The sequence below is a fragment of the Heterodontus francisci genome, chromosome 8, assembly GCF_036365525.1.
Source record: "Heterodontus francisci isolate sHetFra1 chromosome 8, sHetFra1.hap1, whole genome shotgun sequence".
Taxonomy (NCBI): Eukaryota; Metazoa; Chordata; class Chondrichthyes; order Heterodontiformes; family Heterodontidae; genus Heterodontus; species Heterodontus francisci.
Window position 1 is genome coordinate 21,030,861 of NC_090378.1, and position 14,464 is coordinate 21,045,324.

At 40.8% G+C, this 14,464-nt stretch overlaps 1 protein-coding gene across 1 annotated transcript; it reads right to left on the reverse strand.

Moving 5' to 3' along the window:
* Window positions 1–1,396: 1,396 nt before the first annotated feature.
* On the reverse strand, window positions 1,397–5,492 carry barhl2 (BarH-like homeobox 2). Its single transcript, XM_068036353.1, has 3 exons — window positions 4,982–5,492; window positions 3,199–3,424; window positions 1,397–1,688 (listed from the first exon to the last, which is right to left on the reverse strand). The coding sequence occupies exons 1-3, from the start codon at window positions 5,490–5,492 to the stop codon at window positions 1,397–1,399; spliced, it is 1,029 nt and encodes a 342-aa protein (XP_067892454.1).
* Between the last annotated feature and the right edge of the window lie 8,972 nt (window positions 5,493–14,464).

A 14,464-nucleotide genomic window follows, 5' to 3' on the forward strand; every position in this document is an offset into this window, starting at 1 on the left:
GCATCATTAGTTGTAATATGCTATCAGCGGTATTTGAAACCATTTTATATAATCGCGCTAAATTAATTTATCATTTGAAAAGTTTTACTGGCTATGCCAGAAGTTGATGTTACACAATTGTTTTGTCTTTGTCGTTTACTGTAAGGCGGTTAGAAATTTGTCACCGCCTATTAGAGCAAGATCAGATGTTGTTTTGATGAGCTTAGTGTAAGGTTGACTAAAAGCTTTTGGTTGTCATCACCACGTAGTCCCCTTTAGATCACACTAGGTAAGGGTGTAGGTGAGATTATGGCTGCGATCTCTCGCATTGAAGATGCTCGCCCTGGTGTTTTTTTTTTGCTCCAATTGCTCACGCTGAGCAGCCTTACGCCTGCTGTCTGGCGAAGCCGGTGCTTTCAAGCGTTATGCTTCCCGACAACAGCTGCCAGGCTGGGACAAATTCCCGTTTCCCAGGCAGGCCAGCCAGCCTAACAAACCATCCATTATGATGCGCTGTTAACTATTCAAAAAAAAATGAGCACCCATACGATATTCACCGGCTAACATTGTAAACATCCTAATATACATATATATATATACACTTATAAATACCGAAAGCAGTTGTAAAAAAAAAATTAAACAAGCGCGGTGTCAAATTCCCTGTTCGCATCTGTATCCCCAAATGAAATTTTAAACTTTGCAGAACTAATTGATCGGGGAAAGTAGCCGACTCGCTGAATATACTGTCTACAATTGGAACTTTTCTGGTCGTTATTTCAACTGACGCCAATTATTTCGGTGACTTAGCCGGAGTCCATGTATGAGAATGGTTAAACCAGCTTTCCACAGAGCCCACTTTCAATTAGCCATTGCATTTGGCTGGACCCCTTTCACTTGGCGCTCCCTTTCTAATCAAATCTCACAGCAACCCAATTACGTCGTTTCATTCGCAACACTATTCCATAAATAATTATGACGTTATATTGCGTTATTAAAAACATTCGTCTATTTAGATTTTTTAAACATTTATCTTAAAAGACAGAAACCAAACTATAAAATAAAACACTAGTTTACTTGATCTAAGTATTTATTTGATTGAAAAGACTGCATGAAAATGAGAGAAAAAAATCTGTATGTATTTTACTAATGTTTATATAGTTTCAACCCGGATTTCTGACAACAAATAATAAATACGCGTAAATCACCCAGTCCTGCAAATGTACACTTCTTACTATTCTGGTGCATGCCACGTTCAGATAAAAAGGTCATGAGAAATCAGTGCAAAGTTTCAACTCCATTACCCTCGACCTTTTTTTCTTCTTTTCTCTTACATTAGAGCAGAGTCCGTTTTATGTCCCTCTTAACGGCTTTTTCCACAATCTGTTTTTTTTTCACCCTCCCTCTCTCTCTGTTTTTTTCACCGGGGGTGTGGTGTGCCGGGGATTGGGTTAGGCAGGGGATTGAGTGCTGGCTGTCCTGCCGGGCCAAGCCCGTGGATCAGGACCCGCGGGACGAGCGGCCGCTGCAGTCCGGGGTGAGGCGGTGGAGTCCGGTACATGTACATAGCCGCCGCCGCCGTCGTGTCCATGTTAGTGAGCAGGCTGGGGTGATAGAAATAGGGAGATGGGAACATTCTCTGCAAAGCGGAGTAATTTCCGGCCTCGGCCAGCAGCTCCAGTCCCACTGCAGTTTGCCGCTTCCACTTCGTCCTGAAATAGCGCAGAAATAGGAAAAATATATATTATTAGGGTGTGAGAATTGTAATTACACAGTGCAATTAATCCCTAAGTAAAACGAAGGAAGCGATGTATCAGGAGACAACGCAACATTCCCAGCAATGGAATTTGGGGTTTTCAAATGCACTCTTGTACTGAATTAAATCAATGCACAAATGGATCATATAATTAGAGAGGTTCTGAGTATTTTAGATCATCCCTAACAACAACTAGGTTCGATAAATTTGTATAACAAGGAAGAATCTTAGGAATACACCAGTCGATCTTGGCAATAAACCTATTTTGAGCGGCTCGGTATTTTAATTTATTACAAACCGAATTAGTATATAAGCAAATAAAATGTTACTGCCAGATTACTAACAGTAAGATGGAAACCCATAGCTCAGACAGGAATCTAGCGGACTGGTTCAGTTAAATGTTTTCCGTCTGCATGCCCGCTGTGCAAAGGTTTATCTGAGCAATTAACAAAAATGGATTGGAATAAAATGCTAAAAGGTTAAAAAGTATAATGCATTAAACCGTGTTTAGATTTGGGAACAGCTGATGGTAATGTTTGCTGACAGATTTAGCATGGTTGAAAACTGTATGTAATGAGACAGAAAAACTGTGGCATTGATGGCAACTGAATGCTCATTCCTAACTCCAGTTAGCTTTAACTGTGATGAATGCAAAATTTCGCATCCGATTTGGTAACCAAGGATGGACAACGATATATGAAATTCGCTGTTTGTCCTTTAACTGAAACATTATTGCCTTCGGTGAAAATATGACCTTTGTTTTTCTGCGGCAGTTCAAAAATTTGGTGTTTAAAGTTCAATTTGAGAAGATTTTAATTTAAACTATTTTTAAAACGCGCTAATGCATCTGGAATAATCAAACCTCACAAAAATAGAGCTGCAGTCTTAAACAGGAGCTGCGCGCCCCCACTGCAATGCACATATTTTGCTTCAGAGAAACATATAAAACGCATCTAATAAGATCATTTTAAAAATGAGTCAGTCTCTATTTGATACATTTTAGGGGTGAAATTGGGCTTTATCAACCGTTACGTTTTAATCAAGATTCCAAAGTTTGAAGGTAGACAGGAACTCTTTGGAATGTTTAAATTGTTCATGGACTCCTTGTATCTGCCTTATAGGTGATCGTTAGAATTTTTCCCTTTCGCTCTCTTTGCAAAAGGAAATCCGCTTCTGGGGCACAGTTTTTATGTGTGTTGTGCATAACAGCTAACTAGTGTCCATGTGGTTCTCGTGTTGTCAATAGTTAGCACTGCTGTTCCAGTACATCGTGTTTATCTTGAAGGTGAAATCCTTTTGCAGCGTGACTGTTTAAAACAGAGTGTGTGCCATCTGTATATAATTAGTTCGTATAATATACTGACACTGCGAGTGTTCACCGATTATATACAGATTCTACGCAGCAGAGTTGCTGTGTACACAGGTTGCGGGGTTGAGTATCTCTGGGGTCAGGACGTCTCACGTACCTCCTGTTCTGATACCAGGTTTTGACCTGGGTGTCTGTCAAATTGAGAGCCGCTGCCAAATCCATGCGGTCCTGGACACTTAGGTATTTCTGACGCTCGAAACTACGCTCCAGTTGATTGAGTTGATGGTCGGAAAAGGCCGTCCTTGCTTTCCGAGGCTTCTTCGCCCGCACAGGAGGACTTTCCCGGCTACTCGTTATTTCACGGTCGCCTTCTTCTTTTGTTCCTGACACGAGATAGAATTGCAGCGTATGAATCCAAATGCCCAGTAGCATAAAACAAATGTTATAGTTTGAGAAGCATAATGTAACCTTATTGAAAAAAGTTCAATTTCCCTGTACAATTTTGCATCTCATTTGCATGGGCAAAATAACCGTTTGTGTGCCTTTATAATACAGTTCCAATTAATAGCATTTCTAAAACAATATTTGATGCTGACTTTACATCTATTAATTATTCAAAAAGGCTGAGTAGTTAAAATGCAAAAAAAAAATGCAATTATTCTCTACACCAACGACCTTCATATAATGGGAGTTAAACTTGTAACTGATTTCCTGTGTTTAGAATCTTGAGGTAGATATACTCGGCCGGGTGACAGCGTTAAGAATTCCGGATACTATTTGTCAACTTTGAGTTTTTCCCGAAATGCTGAGAAATCGATATGTCAATCCATCTCTATTTGTACCAGTTTTTGCAGCACTCCATGATCTTCCCTGCAGGAAGAACAATAATCTCTCTAATTGACCCACTGGGGAGGTTTGGGCATAAAAATCACCAGACCAGACTCTGCATCTGTTTTTTTTCTCTCTATTATGCTAATAGTAATCACTGAATGAATTATAAAAAAAGACCAGTTTTTCATTTACACACAATTTACAACAAAAAATGGTGATAAAGTTACCATTAGGAGTGTTTGGCAGGTGATCATCTTCTATTAAAGCAGATTAAGTATTTAAAAAAGATCATTCTATTGATCGCAGGTTTTCATGTATTGTATACTTGTTCTGACAACCATTATAAACTATTGGCATGTTAAATGTCGCAGAGAAAGGGCCAATTATATCAATCTCCGAACGTTCCCCCCCAAAACTTATCAAAATCGGCTGGCGTTCCAAAAGTTGCATTGATAATTCAATGCATTAAATAATCCCCACTTTGAATAAGTAATTGAGTGCATTTCTGTAGTTCCTGTCATAATTACAACCGATAAAAGTGAAAAGATATGGGCACCAACGTTTAGCAAATAAAAAGTAACTAGGCCTGACTTTTTTTTTTTGCAAACCCACGTTCGCATTTCCCTGGATATGAACATTGAATTTAATGCTCCCGGACGCTGCTGCGGACTCGCAATTACATATGCGTCCAGTCTCAGTAGTTTTGCAAAGGCGTGCAATCGACAATAGTCTGTTTACTCCGATCAGTTCCTCGGCAGAAAGCAGAATAAACAAAGGTGACAGCGACGCGCCACCAGTCAAAAGCAAATGTTTAAAGAATGCCTGAACGAAACAAATAAGCATCATTAACCACGAAGGTAACCTCTTTAACGTCCCAATGTTACTCAAACGAAGATCTCAGTTTTTGCTCATGATTTGCCATGAAACCCCTGACAATCCCCCCCCCCTCCTCCCCCACCCCCCCCCCCCCCAACCCCACGCCACCTAAAGCTGTCAGTGTGCAGCGTTACCTACGTCTGTAGCACTTGCAAAACTGTTAGTTGCAAATTACCAAAAACAGGCAGCGCCGATTATATATGATATAAAAAATAAGAGACGGGCGGACTCACCGTTGAATTTGATGTTATCGCCTTGAGCGTCATCTCGTTTGTCGAGCTTGTCCCGGTTTTTACTCTCTTCGGGTTCCGTCTTTTGCCTAAAGGGCTCTGCCTCTGGTTTGGGGGTGTGGGGTGAGGAGACGCTGGTGCTGTAAGGGGCACAGGCTGCCAGCGGTTTGCTATCCCCCAAAATGTCTTTGATTAAAAAAGAGGAGGTGGAAGTCCTGGGGCCAGAGCTGCCGGCTGCCAGTTGCGGTGGCGGCTGCTGCTGCAAACTTTGCTGCTGTTGTTGGTGGAGGTTGTCCGGCCCGAGATGTTGCTCTTGTTGCTCCATGGAGATCGGTGATAAGGGAGCCGTCCTCACAGTGTCTATCTCCGAGCTCGGGGACGGGGAGGCCTGATTTCTGAAATCTGAAGTCCTGTTGTCACCGTGGCGAAAATCACCGTTCACCAGCACCGGGCTGCTGGAACTGTTGGACAAAATAGTGTCTATTCCAAAGCTAGACCCACTGGATCCTTCCATCTCGGTTGGTTACAATTTTAAGAGCGTGTCTTCATCACAGCCAGTACTTTAATTGAGTTTACGATTAAGCTGTTCAAAATCAGAAGCGTTGGTAATCAGTGTGTGTGTGTGTGTGTGTGTGGACGAACCGTTTCTTTTCTTGCTGTCTTCTGAAGCATCAGAGAATTTTTAAATGGGGAAAAAAATGAAAAGGCAAGCTCGCACGTGCCAGAAACTTTGCTAGATAAAGCTAACGTTGCACAGATTTTTTTTTAAAAAACAACTTTTAAAATAAATACATCAGGAGTTTTAAAAAAATCTGGGATAATCCACGGCGTTTGCTCTAGTTATTCAACTTTGTTGAAAGTTCAGGTGTGGAGGGATGAAGCAAAGGGTAACTCCTAGACATCACGCTCTTTTGCTAGTATTCGCTTGTGCCGGGCGACAATTACTTCCTAACCTGACGTCACTGCCATTTGCAGAGTGTCATATTTTTTTTCTTATTATAATCCAGCGCATATTTTATTACTCTTTCCACCCATTGGTCTGCCAATGCCTAACAGGCTGACGTTACAAGCAACAAGCCAATCAGATAGGCCGTATTTTATCTTGTCAATTCAGAACAAGCGATGGAGGTTGAGATGCTCTTTTCGTCAACCTCCAGCGCCTTGTAGCATTGAAAGCTGTAGACACCACCATCTACCTTTCATTGAAAATGTAAAGATTATATTATTTAAAATGCTATGATTGCATCGTTTATTCATCCTTTGTTACCATAGCGTGGCATATTCGAAAAACATGGGGGAAAATCACCAGTAAAATCACATGAACAATAGACCCATTCACACAGTTGAAACTATTCTTTCTCTTCGCCTTGTTATTTCTATGCATTTAAAATCGTCCAATACAAACTAAAGGGAGTAAATCGGAAAAGGCTATCCTACATAAATTCCTACTGTAGGCGCAGCATACTGCATCATTAAAAAAAATCATTTGCATAATCTTCTGCCCCGGCGAATGATCACTTTAATCTTTGTTTATTTACCCCTATCAGAACCAATTAAACCAATTTAATGCCAATACAGAGTAAATATTGTTTACAGGGTGGCTGACTAGGAAATTATTCGCTTTTCCAAACAAGTGTTCTTTTGGTTTTGTATTACCCCCGACTCAAGCATGGAATGATCAGAGGAGAATGTTACAATCTTGTGCACATACTGGCTTGAAATAACAGCAATCGAAACAAGCGCTTCTCCTAGTTATCCTTCAACTTGAAATCCTGCAACATCCAATATCATTCTCTGCGCTTTGACTCCACTATATAGCCAAATCTTAATTATTATGTGAAACATAATACCTAAGTTGTAGAATATTTAAATGATAAATAATTGTACAACTTGGTGCAAATGTTCTATTGCCTTCATTTTGTGTGTGTATTTTCCAATACTCTGCTAGTCGGTCCTTTTACTGTGTGCGTCTGTTTAATTGCTCCTTATTTTATTGCAGTGTTTCATCCTGGCTTCTCTTTAATCGTCTTTGATAAAGTTAATTATTTTTGAAGCACAATAGGGCTATTCCGCCAAAGCGACCTCTGGCACTATTTAGGTGAAAAATATATATTTTTGCGGATTTGCTGGGGTGGGTGGGGGGGAGTGGGGGGTGCTTGAAATTATTCCACTGGTGTTTCCGAGTATCAACTTGTGTTCATTTCGGTACGGCCTGAAACCGGACTCTTGTTGAATGTCAGAATAATGGGAAGTGCCAGTGACATGACGGCTTCTTACTCATGATTAAGTACTATGTCAGTCAGTCTAATTAGCAGGGTAATTACAAGGTGCTAATGAATGGTTCAAACTTTCAGGACTTGCATTTTCCTTCAGCTTTTCATGTTACAGACTTTTTCGACCAAGGTAACATACATTTTTATTGTCTTCGCCGGTTTACCGAAGCTTTTTTTTTCGCGAATGTTACGCTGGGCAATTTTAAAAATCTCACGGAAAAATACTCCTGTACTTCGTAGACAAGAGAACTAGCTGCAGTGTTAATACATATTTGAATGACATATCCTGATTACGTTCAGCAACTCTTACAAACTAACACAAGACATGTAACGCTGAGCATTAGTGCTTGCTGCAAACGCATAACTATCACTGTATGTCTTTCGCTACGATTTAAACACGTATACAGGCGAAATGTTGTTTAAGTGGAGAGATATACAATAAGTATAGCTGTATGGCGTGTAGAAAATTAACGAAGAACTTACAAATATATAAATCAAACCATAAAAGTTGAATTCACACATTGTTCTACAATTTTTAAATGAAATTCGTAACGTACCTCAGTCAGTTTTCCATTTCTCCTTTCTCTGGACAGTTGCATCCTGTCCAACATTACTCTCTGATGTGCCTTTTTGCCGCCTGTGCTCCTTGTTCTGGAGATCCACCACACCAACCCCTTTTAAAAAGACTGGCCCAGGCCGACTCCCAGGTCAAGTTGATTACTGTTTTCTGTATTATTGCAGTGATGTGACACATACCTATAGAGAACTGCACCTTTCTTGTTTCAAATGTATTTGATCTCAATATAATGAGCAAATATTTAATATAATGAAATCTTTCTGTTTGAGCAACATCAATGGAGTCTTGGGCACAAATGCACCGGTTTCATAGGTGGTACCATTTCCATGTCTGACGATTTTATGTTTTCATTGAACCTCTGCATTTCTGATATGAACAAATAGCAAACCGTAGGCGAATACAGATAAATCGAAGAGTTTTGCACCACGACTATTCATAGGCATGAAGGGAGGAAATCAATGTTTAAAATGTCCACATAAATAATTAATAGAAGTGTTTGTATTTTTGCATCTAAGGGCTCGGGAAACTGCGCCGCGCCTGTAGGATTGATTTTGCTGGTTGCTGAATCGTCGCAAACACCCGACTCAACCGTCTTGGCAAAACTCGCTGAGTGAAAGTGGAGAGGCAACCTTCACAACCGCCTCTGAATAATCAATTCAACAGGCATTTAGAGCCATGTATTTTGAAATGCATTATTGTTTCTTCTCATTTTAATTGAGTGATTATACAAGTTAACAATTGGATAGAAATTTGGATTGAGTGCCTGAAAAAAGTCAAACTAATGGTAACGGGAGGCTGACAGGACATGCCGAAGTGATACAAACATTAAATAGTGCAACAGTTAGCATAGAAATTAGGCGGTTGAAGAACTATAAACTTTCATTAGAAAGCCTGCACAACTTTTGATCTGAACACTATATATAATATGGCACGTTGGAGGTGAACTAACTTGTGCACATAGATCCTAAATACCTGTGTAAATTAATAAACTTTGTGTGGAACACGTTGTGGACCGATGCTCACTTTACATTGGATGACAAAATAACAACTGTGATCAAGTATTGAACTTAGCAAAACTATATTTCCTCCAGGTTCAGTTTTCGATTGGGCTTGAGCACTTTGTAGACTATAGAGGTATATGTACGAAGGTTAACTACATTTATGTATCAGAAATGCTAGTAACTTGGTAGTTTTCCGCGTAAATTAACACTTGAAGTGTATGTATGTGGTTCTTTGGGGTTTCACAGAGATAAGAAAATAATAAGAATTAATATTACGGAAATAAAATTAAATGTTTGCTACTTTATTTTGAAGTTTGTTCTAAAGCACTTAATGTATGATCTACAAATAAAACAAAAACATTAAAATGCTTAAGAGGATATATGCTCCAATGGAGCGCTACTTGAATTCTAATGACCGAAAGAGTTTCTTTATTGTTTTGTGATAAAAATAATACTTTAAATATCTAATTTGGAACAGATTACACTGTCTACGAATGCATACAAATAAAGGCTATACACCGCACCTGTTGTGCATCATGTACCACTGGAAACTATACAAGCCCTTTAAAAGTTCAGTCCAGCTTGTTTAATATTTTAATATGATCTTCCACTACAGTATTATGGTTTGATAGGTGAGGCCAGACCGTTTCTGATATTTACAGAGAAGTCTGTGTGACTCTAACACTTTCTATTTCTACAAAGATTTATATAGAGTATTGCCTACCCGATGGTATTTTCCGCACATTTTGGAGATTGCGCTGTTTTTAAAGCAGGGGAAATATTAATTTGCCGTTTAATCAAAAATCGTTGCTCTTAATTGTTTCTTATAAGTAAACGTGAATTTGATAATATGATTTGAAGTTAGTGCATCTATTGTACTATGCTGTATTTAATGCAGAAATTCGCTTGATATGATTTGAATTTAGTGTATGTATCGAACCATGCTATCTTTAATACAAAAAATTAGCTTATGGCGCACACTAGATAAGTAATTCCTATCTTCAGCATTTATAAGAGAACAACATCAAGCCTCTTGGCGTACATGGCGCCTGTATTCCTAATATAGCACCTGTATCCCCAGCCTCTTGGCGTACATGGCGCCTGTATTCCTAATATAGCACCTGTATCCCCAGCCTCTTGGCGTACATGGCGCCTGTATTCCTAATATAGCACCTGTATCCCCAGCCTCTTGGCGTACATGGCGCCTGTATTCCTAATATAGCACCTGTATCCCCAGCCTCTTGGCGTACATGGCGCCTGTATTCCTAATATAGCACCTGTATCCCCAGCCTCTTGGCGCACCTATCGCCTGTATTCCAAATATAGCACCTGTATCTCCAGCCTCTTGGCACACCTAGCGCCTGTATTCCTAATATAGCACCTGTATCCCCAGCCTCTTGGCGCACCTATCGCCTGTATTCCTAATATAGCACCTGTATCCCCAGCCTCTTGGCGCACCTATCGCCTGTATTCCTAATATAGCACCTGTATCCCCAGCCTCTTGGCGCACCTATCGCCTGTATTCCTAATATATCACCTGTATCCCCAGCCTCTTGGCGCACCTATCGCCTGTATTCCTAATATAGCACCTGTATCCCCAGCCTCTTGGCGCACCTATCGCCTGTATTCCTAATATAGCACCTGTATCCCCAGCCTCTTGGCGCACCTATCGCCTGTATTCCAAATATAGCACCTGTATCTCCAGCCTCTTGGCACACCTAGCGCCTGTATTCCTAATATAGCACCTGTATCCCCAGCCTCTTGGCGCACCTATCGCTGGTATTCCTAATATATCACCTGTATCCCCAGCCTCTTGGCGCACCTAGCACCTGTATTCCTAATATATCACCTGTATCCCCAGCCTCGGCGCACCTATCGCCTGTATTCCTAATATAGCACCTGTATCCCCAGCCTCTTGGCGCACCTACCGCCTGTATTCCTAATATATCACCTGTATCCCCAGCCTCTTGGCGCACCTATCGCCTGTATTCCTAATATAGCACCTGTATCCCAAGCCTCGGCACACCTATCGCCTGTATTCCTAATATAGCACCTGTATCCCCAGCCTCTTGGCACACCTATCGCCTGTATTCCTACTATAGCACCTGTATCCCCAGCCTCTTGGCGCACCTATCGCCTGTATTCCTAATATAGCACCTGTATCCCAAGCCTCGGCGCACCTATCGCCTGTATTCCTAATATATCACCTGTATCCCCAGCCTCTTGGCGCACCTATCGCCTGTATTCCTAATATATCACCTGTATCCCCAGCCTCTTGGCGCACCTATCGCCTGTATTCCTAATATAGCACCTGTATCCCCAGCCTCTTGGCGCACCTATCGCCTGTATTCCTACTATAGCACCTGTATCCCCAGCCTCTTGGCGCACCTATCGCCTGTATTCCTAATATAGCACCTGTATCCCAAGCCTCGGCGCACCTATCGCCTGTATTCCTAATATATCACCTGTATCCCCAGCCTCTTGGCGCACCTATTGCCTGTATTCCTAATATAGCACCTGTATCCCAAGCCTCGGCGCACCTATCGCCTGTATTCCTTAATATATCACCTGTATCCCCAGCCTCTTGGCGCACCTATCGCCTGTATTCCTAATATATCACCTGTATCCCCAGCCTCTTGGCGCACCTATCGCCTGTATTCCTAATATATCACCTGTATCCCCAGCCTCTTGGCGCACCTATCGCCTGTATTCCTAATATATCACCTGTATCCCCAGCCTCTTGGCGCACCTATCGCCTGTATTCCTAATATAGCACCTGTATCCCAAGCCTCGGCGCACCTATCGCCTGTATTCCTAATATAGCACCTGTATCCCAAGCCTCGGCGCACCTATCGCCTGTATTCCTAATATAGCACCTGTATCCCAAGCCTCGGCGCACCTATCGCCTGTATTCCTAATATAGCACCTGTATCCCAAGCCTCGGCGCACCTAGCGCCTGTATTCCTAATATAGCACCTGTATCCCAAGCCTCGGCGCACCTATCGCCTGTATTCCTAATATATCACCTGTATCCCAAGCCTCGGCGCACCTATCGCCTGTATTCCTAATATATCACCTGTATCCCAAGCCTCGGCGCACCTATCGCCTGTATTCCTAATATAGCACCTGTATCCCCAGCCTCTTGGCGCACCTATCGCCTGTATTCCTAATATAGCACCTGTATCCCCAGCCTCTTGGCGCACCTATCGCCTGTATTCCTAATATAGCACCTGTATCCCCAGCCTCTTGGCGCACCTAGCGCCTGTATTCCTAACACAACCACAATCAATTAAAGGTAAAAAAAAACTTAGCTGATCATGTCTGAAATTGATGTGTGTCAGGTGCCTGTTAGAAGAATGAAATCCTGCCTATTCCAAAAGATGCTGATAAGTGAGAGGAATGCGATTTCTTCGGTGACTGCTGGATGGCGCCAACTGATGCAGTGTGCTCGATAAGCGCGCGGAGTATGTGGTTTGGTAAACGTCCTGAGCCAAACTGAACAGCTTATTTTGCTCGTTTTATCTCTGCGATAATCAGTTCCTAAAATAAGGATTGCGAAACGCTCCGGCGAGGTACATTGTATAACTAGATAATAAAAGATGTGATATATTTGAAATACCTGATAGCTTAATGGATTTATATACTAAAGTTTGTAATATATGTTATTTCGGTTTGGAGGAAAACACAATTCAAACTTCAAGGTTTTCCTTAACCACGTTATTAAACTTAGCTCTTTCGCCAAGTTTATTAGTCATATTAAGTGTTCTCTGCGCTAGCAATCTTCAATATATATCAATGTTTTAAAAAAACTCAATTTCATTGTTAATTGTGAAAAAGAACTTGTCCAAGCTAAAAAGAAAAATCACAATTTTAAATAGCTAATTCGGTAACAGGTCCAAACTCCGTGGAGACAATACACAAGGATATGGAATCTATTCAGTTTAATCATGTACAAAAAAAATGAAAGGAATGAACAGGAATATATTTGTGTTAAATTTGCTAAGTGCTAATAATCTAATTATTATTAATTGTATGCTTTGGGGATATTACATTTTTCAAAGCTAAATGTTGCTAACCCGATAATGAATTTGAAAAATTCCCGGCTGGGCTGAGTTTCCACTTCAAGTCTTGCTCTGAATTCACTATCTGGTTGAATGCTGTTGAAGTATTCTAACCGGGTACTGGCGGATCCTTGCGACCAACAATAACCAATACTGGCAAACTAGCTGAAAACTTTTAAGTAAGATTATTCCGTCATTTTTATATTCATTGACGCACCTCATATCTCTCCAATACTTACAAAAAGCTAATCTGACCCCACATGCGGAACAAGACAGGTAATGAGGCGTCAGTTAACGCAATGTCAAGTCCACTTCGTGAAATAAATTTACAATCTTCTTCTCTGTATGCCAATCAATGGCAGTAATCTATACCCAATTTATTTTCTATTAAACTTATTTCCCTGCATTGTCCCACAGCTGGCAGAAAAATCAAAGAAATCACAGAACGTGTCAGTCAAGCCTGGGAAACTAATTTAACATGTTAATTAACATTCATTTAATAGCAACGGCTCTTTGAGCTTCAATCGATCGTTTTCTTAGGTTTAGTATAGTTGCTGGAACAAATTGAATGCTACCAGTTAAGGTATCATGTTATTAGCCCAGGCCAATGGTCGATGAAGTGCTAGTAAATTAGAGGTTTGCAACATATTGATTCTTTCCTGCGTTTGTTCTGAGCCTGTCACTCTCGTGTTATTCATACAGGAAGACAAACCCCTTCCTAACACAACCACAATCAACTATTATTACTTGTTAATATCTACTAACCTAATGTCAAACACCAGACACACGTCTTTTTTTTTGTATGTGTGTTGCTATTATATAAAAGTAGAATTGATCTGGCACCAGAGTGACAGGGAGGACATAATGAGTAAACATAACCAAGAAAGCATGGAGCCACGCATAAAGTCGACCATAAAGCTGAAATGTGGACCAGGCGAATTCTCGTCCCAGTACATGTTAATTGATACTGGCATATGTACAATGTACGCGGCGTCATTTGCCCATTATTTGTCGAGTTACGTAAAACATCATTGACTTCTGGACATTAAATTGACCAAAATAGTAAGTTTTTTGTTTAAAAAAAAATGCACCAGTGCCTACTAATTTATGGCAAATTATGCTCGTGGAATATTAAATGGAGTTTTATTACACGACAGTGATTTTAGAACTAAAAGGAGAAATCGCGGCTATGTTGAAACATATTCATTTTTAAAACCAAGTATGTAAAATGTAATTCCAGCGATTAGCGATTCTATTTTCCTTTTGTCAAATCTTTAAGATTCAGTCCGAGTACATGATCAGAAATGCTCAAAGAGCAGAAAGCACATTGATTTCAGCTTGTTCTGTCCACAGACAGGCCCTGATAAGGTTGTTATAACAGTTGGAGAGGTCTATACAATCACTTAATTACCAAACCTGTCAGTCAGGGCGGACGCTACTGGCCGCATTTATGGCTGCAAGGAGCATTCCACTACTGGGCTTTCGTCTTGATTGATCTGTGCTGATGGCATTGCAAAATAATTACAGTGAATTTTCTGATGTGTGATTTTATACCAAGTTCATGCTTCAGAAAG

What these genes read in the sequence shown, in the direction of transcription:
- barhl2 (XM_068036353.1), bottom strand. Translation starts at nt 5,492, where the DNA reads ATGGAAGGATCCAGTGGGTCTAGCTTTGGAATAGACACTATTTTGTCC. An exon ending in CGATAACATCAAATTCAACG is followed by an intron (nt 3,425 to 4,981) that starts GTGAGTCCGCCC and finishes ATCTCGTGTCAG; the next exon opens with GAACAAAAGAAGAAGGCGAC. An exon ending in ACCTGGTATCAGAACAGGAG is followed by an intron (nt 1,689 to 3,198) that starts GTACGTGAGACG and finishes GCGCTATTTCAG; the next exon opens with GACGAAGTGGAAGCGGCAAA.